This window comes from Panonychus citri, unplaced genomic scaffold (assembly GCF_014898815.1).
Source record: "Panonychus citri isolate SS breed McGregor unplaced genomic scaffold, ASM1489881v1 Contig00143, whole genome shotgun sequence".
NCBI classification, from domain to species: domain Eukaryota; kingdom Metazoa; phylum Arthropoda; class Arachnida; order Trombidiformes; family Tetranychidae; genus Panonychus; species Panonychus citri.
Window position 1 is genome coordinate 451,530 of NW_026515548.1, and position 17,419 is coordinate 468,948.

The following is a 17,419-nucleotide window of genomic DNA, read 5'->3' on the forward strand; positions in this document are numbered from 1 at the left end:
TCACTTGGAATTCTATGTGAGGAAGAGAAAGGACAAATTTCGAGTTTTATAGTAGATTTTTGGGCACATTTGATCAAATGGATATCAAATCGTCTCGGGGCAACTCTATGGTCCGGATTATAAGGACATGTCATTAGTAATTCTTTACCACCTTTGAAGGTTGCCATTGGTGTTGTTCGAGTAGGTCCGATAATCTACCAAAGAAGATCAAAAGAGAGAAAGAGAGTAAACAATTATTAGAATAATAAAAACAGATAAAACGATGTTCAATGAATCAATTAGATCATGAAACTAATTCACTGAACAAAAAAACAATAACAATGGGATTCAAGTCGCGACTCACCGAGTAAAAGTCAGAGGTAAAAGGTTAAAACTAAAAATGAGTTGAAGAGATTGTCAGTAGTTGGAATAATTGTTGCAGGAAAAATCGATGAATTTTGTTTAATCACTTGATGATAATATCCAAGATTAAATTGTTTCAATTAATTTAAACCATTAAAATGAATCATTTTAAATGATTTACTTTTATAAAGATCAGAAAGTAATCGGATCGCCATCTGTTAATTGGAATGGGAAACACGAGAAAAAGCTAATCACTAATTAAATTGTCAACAAGTAAATCAATCAATCAGATTGACTCTCGATTTGAATTAAACTGGTGCGTCAATTTATTGACTAATTGTTCAATGTACTAGATCTTCATGCCATTGATTGTTGTTTATCTTCGAGTACTTTGTTAGTCTTTTTGGTTCATTGTTTTTTTATTGAATCTTTTTGTTTACGTTGGTAAGTGAAATTGTCTCTTGATAATTTTAATTGCTTGTTTGACTCTTGACAAGTGCTAATTGTTATTCTGTTTTCCTTTATCTTTTTTAGCACGACAATGGCTACTTTCTTGTTTGATGGAGATGAGCTTCGAGAGTGTCCATACAACCCTAACCATCGTGTTCTATCAAAGCGATTACTCTCTCATATGGGTAAATGTGCCAATGAACCTGGTGCTCCAGTTCTGGAAGTCTGTCCATTCAACTCTCTCCATCGTGTTTACCCTCATGAATATGCTGCTCACTCTGTTGAATGTCCAGATAATCGTCAAGCGATCCGAGAACTGCTCAATCCAGTTGCAAATCCTGTCAACTCTCAATCTAACAATCAACAATCAGAAATTGTTGATGATGAATGGGAATCCATCACCGATGATAAGTATCTATTGAAAGGGCTCGATGAGAAAGAAGAAGAGGTCGGGGGAAATGCTGCATTTTTACCTCAACATCATTTATACAGAAAGAAACCTGCGGAGAGAAAAAGATTGTACAACCAGCTCACTGAAGACGCGATCAGAAGAAAAGCTCAAGGCGAAAGAGAACAATTAACCGAAGAAGAAGCGTCAGAATTGGGTCTGTCTACCCAAAGAACGGATTACATAATAGACATCGATGGAGAGAGAACAGAAACTTCAGAGGAAGCGACTGAGCCTGAAATCAATTTGAATGCTGGGCCATCGGGACAACAAAGAACGACAGAAACAGACCAAGAGTCAGATGAAAAAGAAGTCAAAATTAAAAAGCAGGATGAAGATGAAGATAACAAGGAAGAGGTTAAACGATTAATTCAAACCACTCAATTGGATTGTTTCAAATCCAGAGAAGTTCGTCGTTAGTTACGATTAAATTTGGCAATATTTTTCATCTTTATCAATTGCTAATCCAATTAATCAGATCAAATTGTAAATTTATTGATCGGATCTCATATTTCCACTTATTTTCCATCTTAATTCTCATTGACAATAAAACGTTTTAAATTCAAAAGAAGCGCCACAAAGTCACGTGACTGTTTCACTTCCTCATGCGAAAGTTTTTCATGTTTATTTTGAAAAGCACATTTTTTGTTTCTGTTTCTCTCTCGCGACTCGTGTTTTACAACAAACACTTAAAAATTAAAAGTTTTCTATTTTTTTGTCAACATTGTTTATCGACGATCCTAAATTATGGGTAAATTTGGTTAGTACTTGATTTCAATGTGTCTACTGATCAATCGTTTGGTCAATTTTATCACTTAAGTTGATTTTTCTGTTTTTAATTAAATTTCCCCCTTTTTTTGTTCATTTCAATTTATTAGAAGGACGTGGTGGTGGTGGAGGCTTCGGTGACCGAGGAGGTTTTGGGGGCCGCGGAGGTGGTCGTGGTCGGGGAGGAGGAGGTCGAGGAAGAGGATTTGGTGATCGAGGTGACCGTGGGGAGGGAGGTGGTGGCTTCGGAGGTAGAGGCCGAGGTGGGGGAGGTCGAGGCTTTGGTGACCGGGGTGGTGGTGGCCGTGGTGGTCGCGGAGGTTTTGGTGACAGGGGAGGTAAATTTGGTAAAAGTCCACGAGGTGGTGGTGGATTCCGAGGGGGAAGAGGTGGAGGAGGCCGTGGTGGCGGCGGCGGTGGAGGCGGAGGCTTCAAAGGTGGAAAGAAAGTAAGTAAAATTCATCATGTTTAGTGCTGTTTTATTCAATTACTTCAATTTTACTTTCCTGTGTAATCAACTTTAGGTCATCATTGAGCCTCATTCAAGAATCCAAGGAGTGTTTGTTGCTCGTGGTAAAGAAGATGCTCTTGTTACCAAAAACTTAGTGCCTGGAAATAGTGTATATGGTGAAAAGCGAATTTCAGCCGAAGAAGTTGACGGAAAAGTAGAGTACAGAATTTGGAATCCATTCAGATCCAAATTAGGAGCTGCAATTTTAGGTGGTGTCGAAAATGTTTTCATGCCTCCCGGATCAAAGGTACTTTACCTTGGTGCCGCCTCTGGAACCACAGTCTCCCATGTCTCTGATATTTTAGGGCCCGAAGGAAAGTGTTATGCTGTTGAATTTTCCCACAGATCAGGAAGAGATTTATTAACTGTTGCCCAGAAAAGGAGCAACATCGTGCCGATCATTGAAGATGCTCGGCACCCACAGAAATATCGAATGGTCATGTCCATGACAGATTGCATTTTCTCCGACGTCGCCCAACCCGATCAAGCGCGAATTGTGGCACTGAACGCACATCACTATTTAAAACCAGGAGGACATGTGGTGATATCGATTAAGGCGAATTGTATAGACTCAACGGCTCCAGCCGAGGCGGTTTTCGCTAACACAGTGAAGCAATTGCAAGAAGAAAACATCAAACCATTGGAACAAATCACTCTAGAACCTTACGAAAAAGACCACGCGGTTGTGGTTGGTGTATATCGACCTAACGAATAACTGACAATTATAATTTGGTTTATTAATACAAATAAGTGTCAACATTTTATTCAATAGAAAATTTAAATCTACTGAGTTTGTTACACGTGATTCTTATTGATTCTGATTGTCATTGATTTCCAATGACAATGATTACAATTAAATCTAATTTACTAACTTAAGTTTCTTATGTCAATAAAATCAATTTGAACCAATATATTTGAAATAGAGTTTATTAGTAACTATTATTTAGAAGCAAATTTGGTAGCAGTTATAACTGAATTGTAGAGTTAACAAGAAACTTAATCGAAATTGAGTTAATCTAATTAATAATTTATATTAATTACAAAAGTTTCGCCATTATTACGATGATGATAAGATAATGAATGAAGATGAAGATGATCAACAGTATGATGCCAACAATGACTCTGAGCAATTTCAGATAATTATAATAACTTTTTTTCATAATAATAAATAAACAAGTTCGGTAGTTGCATTTCCATTGAACAAAAGATGGAGTCACGAACATCACAATTTATCAGAACTTATCATTAATCAGATAAAATTCAAGGCTGGGAATGAATTTTCTTCTCTTGCTCTATCCTAGGAATTAATGGTTTAGCCTTTTCTCTTCATTCTTCTCCTCCTTTATTTCCTTTTCCTCTGCATCGAAAAAGGGATCACCTTCATTTCTCTGGAAAGGAAGACTAAAGTAGATTCAGTTCTTGGATTCTCAGTAAACTGGAAACAATTGATGGAGCTCAGAATGAATAGTAAGAAAGAGGAAGAAAGAGGAAGACAAGATGATGATGAAAACGATGCCTGTAAATAAATAAAAAGAAACAAAGTGATTAGAATATATTTAATGCGAATCGACGAGTTAATCCGAGACGAACATGATCAAAGTTGGTGATCATCTAATCATTTCTTCAACTATTATTATCGTTTCAAATTAATTCAATTAGTGAGCGAAACTAAACCTTAATTGTAATTACGATGAAATTGATTATGTTTTTTGTTACAATAATTAATCACCAATCAAAATTAATTCTCATTTGAAAAGGTACTCAAGAGATTCTCAACTTTTCTCTTTCTACCAAATTAAATACTTGATCTTAATCTTGTAATTTTTAATCACCTCAAGTAATCACCAGTCTAATTAATATTGTCAAATAATGGTTAGTGATTAATGTGTTAATTATTAAGGGTATTCAATAAGTTTATAGTTAATTAAACTTTTATGGTGAAAATTTTTCACCTCTACCAGCAATTAGCCATTGGTGGTTGATTAAATTACTCTGGGATAATAAGATGAGCTAATTAGCCTTAAATTGTGAGAAATTTAATCTAAACATTGAAATTTGCAAGTAACAATTTGCTTCTCACATTTAATTAAACACTTTCAATGAAATGGAATTGATGAAATTTAACGAAAAACAATCAATAAGATTCAATGAAATATTAGTTAAGGTTAAGACCATTAGAATCTTGATTATCATAATTATCCCATCAATTGCCGTGAATCACAATCACAATGATTGTAAGCACAAAAAAAGATCTTAATCTCAATAATATAATTAATCAGCGTTGACTCGACAATTGACAAATGACATTTGATCAACGAAGGAAACAAAATTGATTATCATTGATTATCCATCTGCTTACCCTCATTATTATCACCAGAACTCGAACCATAAACTAAATTAATTTGGTTTGAATCGAAATGGGTTCGATATTTCATCATTAGGGTTAACAAAGTGAGAATTTGTTTCGAAAGTAACCAAAAGGTTCTGATTCATAATCAACAATCAACTAGCGTCCATATTTTATCATTAACTTTCAAATTGTTCTGTTGATGATATGACAGAAATACTCATGGATTGAAATCACAACAATCAGACAAATGAATCAAAATTTATCTCCGTAATTGACTGACCATTACACCTCGTCCACATCCTTCGTATTTACCTGAAAAGGTAATAATTTTTTCCCAATTCTGTTTCATGGCTAATTGAATATACTGGAGGTTCTCGTAACATAATCATCAACATCTAAAGGACTTAATGATTATCTATTACTTTATACACATTTCAACTGAATCTTTTATGAATAAACTCACTCTCTCAAACTGACCCACTTCAAACGTGTAAATAATAAAACATTGAACATTAATACATAAGTGTGATGTTTAAAAGATAATCAGTTGAGTAGAAAAGTGTAGATTCATTTATATCAATCAAACGATTCGTTTTATCATTTTTCAATTTTCTAAACTATTAATATTTCGCTTTCACGATGAGAATCATGTCAGGTTGATTTAACTAAATTCTAGTGTGAAAAGTATAATAACTCAAGATTGTAGAATGTGAATAATATATTTACAATGAGAATGCTAAGAATGAGGATAAGGTGTCATAATATTAAAGGTTAATATCATGATGATGAAACAAATTATTCATGCGAAAATTTCAAGTTATCATTTAGATGAAGATATAGAAAAGTTTATCAACAATCAAGTAACCTTTTCACTTGCCACCTTCAACCTCAATCTACTTTAATCTCTCAGTGATAACTTTTTCTCCTGGTTAAATTTTCTGGTTAATTTTCATTTTCTACAATCACATTTCCAAATACACATAGAGAGAAGTATAATAGATTTAATGAAAAAAATTCGATGCTCAATGAATCAGAATAAGATGAAAATAAGATTGGAATAATCTCCATCTTCTTCCTTCTTATTTTCTTCTTGTCAAAAACTATTTTACTTTTCCCCTGGAAATCCTTTTCTTCTCTTGGATTGATACAATTTTGTTTGGGTTTTTCACCGAGAATTCTGGGTTAGATGTTTTCTTCTCTTTCCATGGTAAATCTACTGAATGTTATCGTAATCTTCAGAGTAGTGAGAGATAAAGAAGAAGAGACTGGAAGATAAGGTATGATGAAATTGAGATTCATTGAAATAGAAGAAGAAAAATTTATTGTTTCAATATGATATTTTTTTTTTCTTCTTTTCCAAAGTTCAGCTAAAGACAGAATTAGTCATGAGAATGAAAAGAAACATTTTTAAAGATGAAAATTCAGGCTCGCTGTTCATCAGAAAATGTGAAACTTATCCGGTTACCATGTTACTTTATTCTTAGGCTGATAATTTTTCTTCCCCTGAAGCTTATCATGCTAATATCATGTACTATTAACAGCTTAACCTATTCAAGGTTCAATGATTAGTCTGAAAGGAAATAGAATAGAAAATGAATCAGTTTCTTTTCAAGTGTTATGAGAAATACAATAATCACTTGCAAGATATCAGATCATCACTTGATATCAGAAATAATATGAAATCAAAGAAAAAAATTCGATGAGATTCTGAAAGGGAAAATGATGGAAAAATTTCTATAAAATTTTCTTTAATGTCTTTTCATCATCGAAGACTTATCACATGTTATCAGAATGTTATTATCATGGTGAAAGTAACGACAATATATCATAACCGATTATCAACTGTCTCAATCAATGAACTTTTTTCATTGGACCAATTCATCAGGCAAACAAGGTGAATCACCAATTCCTTGTAAATCAATCTATTTTTGATTCACAATTTTCAAGAGATAACTAATAAAACGATTCAGAAAGCCATTAAGTGCGATGATAAAATTTCATTGTAGGTGCTACTGACAATCGTCATTAACACCATATTTCATAAATTCAATTGCAGAAATAAGTATGAGAGTCAAGGAGCCACGATTAACAAAAAATCAGTTCAATTCAACGGATAGTCTGAAAATCTCATTGATTTTGACTGCGATGACAAAATCATTATCCTTCTTGTGTCTCACATGAAGAGAGGAGAGTCAATTTCAATTCATTTTTAGTTGAATCCATGGAACTGTTTCCAATGGGCTTAACTCATGACATCCAACTGAATAAATGAGATTGATGAATCTGAACGAAACATATAAACTGAAAAGTGAAGATCCTATTCAATGTAAGAGATACAATAATATTATTTCGCATAGATGCCAATTGATAACAATACCTTTTCCATAGAACTTTCTATTATTACTCCTTTTACAGTCTATGTGCATTACAATATAATCTATTGCAAGTGGAAGTTTCTAACGATATAATATCCACAAGGGGAACAATTAAGGGATTTCCTACTATTCGAATTGAGAAAAATTGAACGAACGAATGATTGTTTTTACTAAACGATCTAAACTTATTCTTGTTGAGTTCATGAAATATAATAAAACCAACATATTAACGATTTGGTTAAAAGTTGTGTCGATATGAAACTTTGGTGAATTTTAAGATTACAACTTTTATCATTAGGATTATTTCATAATCTTCTCCATCAGAAGTTGACCTACTTAGATCAATATCATATATTCATAATCGAATAAAAGTTTCATCTCCATTATCGTATTTTATTTATCTTTATTGATAAGAGGGAAAAGAAATATCTATCTGAAGGTAGATCACTAGTACTTCAAGTAATGTTCAATAGTAACTGTCTGAGAAAGACTATCATGCTAATAAGATGATAATGTTGATGATAGTCCAGATAAACTTCATGGCGTTTTGATGAAAATTGACTAGATTATTATAAACTTTAATGTAACAGATCCAATGAGTTTTCAAAATACGAAAAAATCAAGGAATTATTAATATTTTCTCTGTAAATTTGCCATATTCGTAAAGTTATTACCTGGAAAACATATTTCATGAGGAACAACCAATTAAATTCAATATTCAGGAATAAGAAACATTTCATCAATCCATTCCAATTAACTTGATTATTTTGCTATTTATAAGCGATCAATTTTGCTTTTCTTATTCTCATTGCTCTTGATGAATATTTACTCTGAAAAATGGTACATCTTAATTAAATTATTTCCATGAGCAGATCAACGATAACGATGGTCAAGATAAAAGAGTAGCCTTCATGTAAGGTAAAACTCTGGACACACAATTTGCCAGAATTGAAAGTATGGGCTGATTATGAGATGACATTTAAATTGATTGATGGAAACATATTAATGACCCTCAACTGATACATCAAATCAGAATCAACAACGATAATGATTGATTCATTTAGAAATGAACACAATCAATGAAAAAAGTTCACAATGGCTAAGCAGTCATTAAATTATCCTCTTTAGCATGAATGAAATTCTGGGTTAAATTTTTACGTTCTCAATGAAATGATTGATTGATTAACTTGTCAGTTTGCTAAAATTTCAAATTCATTGGCGAATCAACTTTTGATCAACCTTAATTAGAGTTTAACTGATAAATTCATCAACCCTCAGATTAATTATCTAATGAGATTAATTTGATTGTTAAATAGGTGATAATCATTGGTTATGCAAACTAAGCAAAAAATACAAAAAATGATTTCATTATGATTTCAATTAACCTCAATTGAATTTAGAGTTGTTAATAATCACTTTCAATTATGATTTTAATGTGCAATTAACTCCTATTCATATGATGATAAATTTGACAGTTTCTTTCACAATTTTGATGACAATATGTTTTACTTACATTAGTTTTCGTCAGAGATTCAAATTTGGACTGAGAACTTTATTTCCGTTTCCTTTTCCAACCTTCTAATGGCAGTAATTACATTTGGGATGACATTTTTGTCCATTTATCATACATTTACAGCCTCCAGAAATATCACCTTTCCCCTGATGCGAGAAAAAAATGAAAATTTATTAATAACAATTGAAAAACTGATTAACCTGAAAAACAATCAAATGTTAACATTTGATTATATAGCAAATTTGTTCAGTGCTCGATGAGAGATTGAGTTTCTGATATTGTGATCAATGAGCTATCACATTTTGAGACATTTCCTGTGCTTCATAATCTCTCAGTTAATTCAGTTTAATTTTTGTTGAGGTGAATTTGCTTCTCATGAAATTTCATGAGAGAAAAAGAGATTTCCATGAAATAGAAGAGAGTGAAACGATATGATAGAAAGATGAAACATCCAAAGATAAATAGCATGAGAATAAAATGATTATCATGTTAAGCTGGATTAAATTAACTCCCTGTTAAGATACTGGGAGAGAGAAGAAAAATTCATGGAGCATTTCATCAGAATCAGTGTTAACGAATGTTATTGGTCCCCAAGATTAAAGCTACACTTTTGTACAAGTGATGGTTCACTCTTTTGACATTAAGCTCAATCAAGTTGATCATAATCATGCTGATAATCAATAGGAAATCGTTATTGTCAATTTTATGTCGACCAAATCAAGTATAAAATTACAACCAGTAAACCACATCATGAGAATAAACATTTACTCCGAATCATTTAAAAGATTTACTTTAATCAATGAAACTGATCAACAATCGAGATTTTTTATTCCACCAATTTCAGCAAAACATACATGATAAACAATCTAATTGGAAATAAATTACCTCACATCGAATTGATTCTCGAGCAAATTAATTTAAGAAAAGTTGCTTTTTGAAACTTTGCAGCTCCTTAATAAACATCAGAATCATATAAATAATTCATCATAATCAGGTTAATCTTTTTCTGGATATTATCACAGGAAAATGATAATGGATAAATTATTAAATTGGAAGTGACAAAAATATACATTTCATTTGATAAAAGATAAATGTCTCCTCATGATAAACAACTGATTCTGAAAAAGTGATTTCATTAAATCATCTGATTTGCTGTTATAAAAATCCAACAGTTATAATTGAAATGGACAATGTTACACTGACCATAAACATTTATCTGATTGTGTTTCAATGTTTAGACTTTTCCAAGATCAACTAATTGAATAAAATCATAATGTATAAAACTATTAGATATAAATTGAGATACAAACAATGATCACAATCATTATCAGAATTATTCTGAAAAAACTCTTGAAGAAATAAAAGAAGCAAAAAAATGAATTTTTTTCGGTCAGATTTCTCAGATTGATTGAGATAATGATGAGAAGTGACATTATGCCAACAGCATTAAATTGAATATTTAGCATTTGTACTGCAAATGATTGACACTCTCAGCATCTTAGTTAATATTGCAACAATCGAGTTCATCATGGACCAATTTGTACAGTTTATCGTTGAATTGTTATGGAAAATAACATTCACCTTGAAAAGCTGTAATAATAAAAGTTGAGTTTTTTTGGTGATATTACATGATAAATGACATTTCAAGGATTGGGAGTGAAAAGTTAAATATAAATTGTTACAATCAATTGATTGTCATAAACAAAAAACACCTAAAAATTAACCAATCTATTTTCTAACATTATTAATAATAATAAACTATTTGGGTGTTTTCATGACTGTTATTTGTCCCTACGAAATTCACTCCACAATCTTTTCCTCCCTTAGAACTAACAAATTCATAATCAACTGTAATAATTCAATTTAATTTATCTCCAAGTTCCGAAAGCATGGTGATGATGGTATTATAAATCAATGAAAAGCTTATAACCATTTAGTTTAATTGCTGTTTAACCTGAACATTTGTTGCTTAATTAATCTTGACGATTTTCAATATAAAAAGATTCACTTTGATGAATTATTGGAAATTTAAATGATACCAATATATCATCATGGTTATGTAATTTTCAATGAAAACAAAAAGCCTAACAGTTGATGAATTGAAACTATTAACTGTTGTTCAATCATAACCATTGCAAGTGAATAATAGGTTGATACAAATGTTCATTTTCGTAAAAGATTCAACTGATTTGTGTGAAACAGTTCATGTTGGTAATCGAGATTCACAATAAATTAATTTTATATTGTCCAGTTTCATCATGATACAAATTTTTCGAACAGAGCTCAATTTGAAAAAGTTTTCCTTTCCATTTATTTTATTTCTGTAGTTCCATATTAATATCATGTGAGGCGAAAATTGAATCCAATTTGAAAAGAGTTTAGGAATTTGGACTGAGTGAAACGCTATAAAGAAATGGAAAACGGTGACAGTGCAATTTTATCAATTCGATAGAATTTTATCTAAACTTGAGAATTTCAAATGAATATAAACTCGAAAACATCGAATGAAATTTTTTGAGAAGATGAAACGAGTTTCATGACAAAAAGGTTCGATTAATTTATTCAGTTCAGTTTATTCTTGCAATTGTTACCATAATAACAAGAAGATAACAATATTTATCAGATTATAAGTATAATAACCTGAGGAATTAGTAATTACCATTTCTAATAAAGCTTTTGAGGATAATAAGAGCTTTTCGTGAAGTAGAAAACAAAATTTAATCCAAAAAAGTTCACAAACGAAAGAAATTCGATTCTCTTAAAAAATAAGTTCTGACAAGTAAGAACATGAAAAATTCAATATCACGATGATTACTGTGTGTCCTTATGGAGGGAGAAGGAGCTTTACTTGACAAGGAATTTCAATAAAAAGTTAAAAATCTATCAGAACTTATCCCTCTCTTATGAACTTTCCTTGAAAAATGGACATGATAAGAATGTCAATGGCTGGAGATTATTTTCTGAAACCTTTGATACTGAAACGTAAAGATACTTTCAAGAATCATCTTCATGGTAATGCTCAGACAGAGGTTGTTGTCAGGATGTTGTCACAAGTAATGAAATTGAAAATAAACAAGTTGAAAATGTTTACAAGAAAACGATGAACATTTGGAGTGATGATGATACAATTTACTGAATCACAATTAGAACCACCTTTTGATGAATGAAGTTTTTTAATACTCACTTGAGGCTACACAATGACACATGAATTCATATTCATGCTAAGTTAATCATCAACTCTCATGATGATAACAATCAGCGTTGAATAGACATGATGATGAAAAAATCACTAGATGATCTTGAATTAATTATCTGTTAATAACCATGAACATGTCAGAGTGAAACCAGTTTTTTATAACAGAGCTACGATTTTGACAAGATATTTGATATTTACTTTGTCAAGATATTTATCTTCTTGTAATGGTCAGTTTTCCCTTTTTCATCAATTATAATTCTCACACTTATTATCATGGAATCTGATATGAGGTAAGAGTCAATTATGGACTTATCAAAGTTTCTCAGCTTCTAAATCACTTCAAATTTATTCTGCCATAACAAACACTCGTTAATGATTAACAGTCTAATCTTATACATTTCTTTAAACTAATTCAATATACATAATGTACTATTCTCACTATTATTGTGGTAAATTGTTCATTGATAAAGAAAGTTCAGTAAGTGGTTAATTGTTCAGTTAATTTTTAACCATTCAAATTCATGCCCGAGTAAATGCAAAAGTAGCTTGGACAAAAAAAATGTGTCCACAAGAAAGGTACTTCACACATCAAATGTGTCTGATTTGAGTTTCAAAGATATATCAACCATCGAGTCGAAAATTTGGAAATTTTCTTTATAATAAATCGCCGATGTATCATAACATCTATAAAAAATTACGTAGCTCATTAGAACAATTGTGATTTGGAAACGTTATAGCGAGATTAATTTACTTTTGGATTGTCCAATTTTAGCTTATATAGAATATATCGGTAATATATGAAAAATATTGATTCGATTTGGATTTTTTGATACTTGAACGATATTGAATTTTATTTTTTTAAATTTCTTTGGTTATTATTTCATTGTTTGAGATCATTTTAAATTGTTTGAGAAATTTGTGATTTGGGTATTGCTGAAACTTTGGTATTGAGAATAGTATTTGTACGATATGGAATGGATATTGAATATTTTTGATTAGTAATTTGAATTTATAAAATTTAGAAAATGTTAATGATATAAAAATCTTGATTATTCGGTATATCGCCGATATAGAATGAACATGAAGATTGCTTATTTGCTCTTTTTCGAGTTCCGGGTTAATCGTTCAGTAGCTTCTTGGGTTGGCTTCTTTCCAGTCTTCTTTTTGGCAACTTTCTGAACTGGTTGATCGACCGCTTCTGTTTCAATTGTAGTCGCTTGAACGATACTTGCGACTGAATCAACCGAATTATCACCTTCTGCTTCTTCAGCTTCCCGCTCTATCGCCGACACATCGCCAAAAGTTGGATCTATGTCCGAGTCTAGCATAGAATCTAATGTTATTGCTTCTTCATCGACAATAGGAACCTTAGATGTAGAGGCGATATTCGAAACATCTCGATTACGAAATGATCTCACATAAGAGGCATACTTGGTGTTTAAGGCAGCATATTTTTCAAACAAGTCTACGATATTAGCTTTTTTTGTATAGACCTGCATCCAAAATGGTGGACCTTCCAAAACATTTTCAACACTATTTCTTGGATAGAAAATTGGAAACGTTTGATATTTCTCCCGTATATCCATTTCGGCTTTGGTATGTTTAGTTTTCTCACGGTTATAAGCTAGAAAATCTCTTATAATTTTCTGCGATTCTGATTCACGTTGAGCTTTGAGACCTCTTTGAATTTCTTCATCCATCTCGGACTCTTTACATATCGCCCATATATCACTGGCCATATCGAAAACACTCTGCATTTTTCGTGTATCCAACTTTTTAAGGCTTTTCTTTTCCTTTCCTCCTTTGGATACACCAGTCATTGAAGTGTTTTCTAGTTCATGATGAGTAAAACAAAGGTAGGCAGCATTTCGAAAGAACTCCAAATATGTCCGACATTCGCGAGCTGTATTAACTATCAGACGAAAATCTATCGGCCACATATTATCAACCAACATAATCTAAGAAAAGATGTAAATAATTGTTAACATGTGGTAAAATCAATTAGAAACTACATAGATATGTGATCGATGTATCTTAACTTACCTCACCAAATACACGATATGGCGGCTCTTTGTTGAAATGGTAACCACCTGGTTGTGTCTTCAACAATGATACACACATTTGCGAATGGATATATGAATGAGCTGCAAATTTCATTGCAAGAATAGCAATGTCGCCATCCGTTACCTTATCCATGTCAACCTCTTCCATTGGAGTTATTTGATGAGTCGATATATATTCAAGAACCTTAGGTGACCATTTATCCAATATATTCTTTGTTTCCTCAAATTCATTGAATTGCATATATCGGCTACATATCGACTTCTCGATCAAATCAATAAGCTTATCGGTTTGTTGATCATCAATATCATCAAATCCCTGAAAAGATAAAAGAATTAGATAAGATAACGGCTATATATATATAAATACACTTACTTTTTCTGTCAATCCCTTTGAAACTCTTTTACGTTTTCTTGCTCTTTGTGGTTCCTGTAATAAGAAAAATTTTGAAAAGTTTGTTCATGGTTCATATATCGGTGATATAGCAACTTACTTCTTCATCACTAGAAATTTGTGAGGCCGACAAATCTTTTCTTATAACACGGTAAGTTAGATTTTTTGTTTCATCTTCATTATATCCATTATTTTGGAGATCACACTCATCATGATGTTTATAATTAAGCTCAATAGCTTCAAAAAGCGAAGATTTTTTGATTTCATCATAGTTATTTGAAGCATATATCAGAATAGCGAAACACATATTTTCCTTTTTCTTTATCGGCACAATAACTTTTTTTTCCGTTTTAAGCACTTTTTTAATGTATTCTAAATTATTTAAATCAATATATTTATCTTCAAAAATAGTATAAATACCATTTTTTAAGGCACAAAGAAAGTATTTAGGAGACATTTTAATTTCACTTTGAAGAGAATAAAATGAAAAACGGAAACGGAAAAATAAACCATGTGACCGTTGCTATGACAATAAATCAATATATCGATTAATCGAAAACATCTCTTTTGTTCATATATCCGCGATATAGAATGTCTCGAGCTGTAAGATCAAGTTCAAAGGCGCGAAACTTCCATCATACAAAATTGATTAAAAGAAGAAGAACAACAAAAGAATCGACATCGTCTACATTTTCTGCTCCTACTACTTTGACATCATACATCGAACAGGAAAATCATATAATTAATATTCCCGAGCCGGAACATGGCACCGATATAGCACATGATTTAGTAATTTTTAAATTTTGTTGGATTAAAATACGATCAAATATCTCTACATTAGCTTTTGATTCTATGCTTTCAGCATTCGAATTAATGTCTAACAATGATATGCCGTTCACCAGTTTCTCATCATTGAAAAAACAAATTGCAAATTATATCCCAGAAAAAAAGTATTACATCTTGTGCAGTTGCAATCGAAATATTGGCGATATAGAAGCATCAACTCGAAATTACAAGTCATATGAAGCTATTACTTGTGAATGTGGTATCAAGTCTGCTCCTAGTGTTGCAATCAAACGAGAAAAATTTATATTGAGCATAAATTTGAAACAACAACTCGAATGTTTATTACCATACACAACTGTATCTCAGGAATCGACCAGCAATATGAATGATATATCGGATGGTTCTCTTTATAAATCTAAGGTTATGGAAAGTCAAATATCACTAACGCTAGCTTTGGATGGTGTTCCGATTGGTTGTCGGGGTCGAAAATCATTTTGGGTTCTGATAGGATATATCAACGAGTTACCACTTCAAATAAGATTCAAATTGCCTATCACACTTCTTATTTGGTCTGGAAAACAAAAGCCTTCATTCAACGATTTCATAAAGCCATTCATATCACAAATTCATCAAATTAATATTGATGGTGTTGAATATATCGATGATGTATCTGGAGACATTCGTAAATCACGAATAAACATATTGGCAATTGTTGCTGATACTCCTGCTAAATCTTGGGCTATGGGAATCAAAGGTCACAATTCCCTATTAGGCTGCTCTAAATGTCTTATAAAAACACTCCAAGTGAATAGTCCCATAAACCGATACTACCCTTACGAAAAATATAATCGACTGAAAATGAGATCACATGAAAAACATGTCGATGCTATATCGCAACCTGATCATATGCTAACTCATGGAATTGACAAAGAAAGTGCCTTGTTGAACATTCATGATTTTGATATAATCAAAGGGTTTCCGATAGATGCGATGCATGCTGTGGATGAAGGTGTTTCTAAAAAGCTCTTAAATTACATCTTTGGCTATGATAGTAGAGATAAAGAATTTTCTCATTATCGAGATATATCAGCGATAGATAAGCGATTAGCTTCTATCAGACCATGTACAAAAATCAAAGATATTCCCATGTTAATATCCAATTTGAAACAATGGAAAGCAAAAGATTATTTCTTGTTTATTTTCTTTTATAGTTTACCAGTTTTGCATGAATTACTCGACAAAAAGCTTCTTGATCTATTTTCTCTGTATATAGCGGGAATCTATCCTCTTTATTGTGATAACATAAAAAGAAAAGATATTCTGATATCTCGAAGATATATCGAGGAGTTCCAGAATCGTTTTATCGTGATTTTTACAAAAGAAGCAATGAGATCTAATGAACATTTGCTTATACATCTTCCTGATGTCGTGGATGAACTTGGTCCACTTTCAAGATATTCGGCATATCACGCGGAAAGTTTTTATGGAAACTTGAAAAGAACGATAAAGACCGGATATCGAACTATGCAACAAATAGCAGAAAAGGCTATAATGCCGATGAATCTGCTAAGATTTGCAAAAGAAAAAAATCTCATTAAAAAATCTGATAATTCATTGATTGATTTTATCAAATGGGCCAACAATATCAAGGATAAATCTACATGGACAATATTGAAAAACAAATTGGTCGATACACAAACGTTAAAAAAATTGTCATCACAAATCAACGGTATCGATATATCAACGATACAGCCGCTAAAAGTTTTCAATAATCGAGATATACATTTGAATATTAATGATTCTCAGACTGGGTTGAGAAATTGTGATTCTTATGTCAAAATGGCCAAGGAAACTGATTCGTTTGCCAGAGTATCGGCGATGTATCTCATTAACGATACAAAAGTTGTATTTAAAATCCAGATGATAAATCATCAAAGATTCAGTGTAAAAAATGTAGGAAATATCAAGCACTTATATATCAATCATATTTATAAGATTATTCAAATTATCCCAACACAAAAATTTGTTTATAGCGACGATGTAGCTGAAAGTGTTTTATTTTTATCTCCAGAATCGTCGGGATATAAAAATGGAATGATTTCAATAATTAATTTTTTGCCGAAATAAATAATAAAATTTAATAAAATTTAAACAACAATTAGAAAAACTTTTCTTATATCGGACAAATAACAAATATTTTCATAATACATCTATGCATTATCTTCT

The 17,419-nt window shown here is 31.6% G+C and overlaps 3 protein-coding genes across 5 annotated transcripts in view; 2 read left to right on the forward strand and 1 right to left on the reverse strand.

The window, feature by feature from the left end:
• Positions 1-338: 338 nt before the first annotated feature.
• On the forward strand, positions 339-1,811 carry LOC128396144 (uncharacterized). Its single transcript, XM_053356680.1, has 2 exons — positions 339-786; positions 877-1,811. The coding sequence occupies exon 2, from the start codon at positions 884-886 to the stop codon at positions 1,658-1,660; it is 777 nt and encodes a 258-aa protein (XP_053212655.1). The 5' UTR covers positions 339-786; positions 877-883; the 3' UTR covers positions 1,661-1,811.
• A 32-nt stretch (positions 1,812-1,843) lies between these two features.
• On the forward strand, positions 1,844-3,430 carry LOC128396143 (rRNA 2'-O-methyltransferase fibrillarin-like). Its single transcript, XM_053356679.1, has 3 exons — positions 1,844-2,000; positions 2,119-2,456; positions 2,533-3,430. Exons 1-3 carry the CDS (start codon positions 1,988-1,990, stop codon positions 3,232-3,234), a joined length of 1,053 nt encoding a protein of 350 aa, XP_053212654.1. The 5' UTR covers positions 1,844-1,987; the 3' UTR covers positions 3,235-3,430.
• LOC128396139 (uncharacterized) overlaps positions 3,429-17,419 on the reverse strand; it is a 44,601-nt gene continuing 30,610 nt past the window's right edge. For all 3 annotated transcript variants that reach the window (XM_053356674.1, XM_053356673.1, XM_053356675.1), the window contains 2 exons: positions 8,758-8,903; positions 3,429-4,035 (listed from right to left, as the gene is read on the reverse strand). In XM_053356674.1, the coding sequence (XP_053212649.1) occupies positions 8,823-8,903 (81 nt within the window). In that variant the 3' untranslated portion in view covers positions 3,429-4,035; positions 8,758-8,822. The remainder of the gene's footprint in view (positions 4,036-8,757; positions 8,904-17,419) is intronic.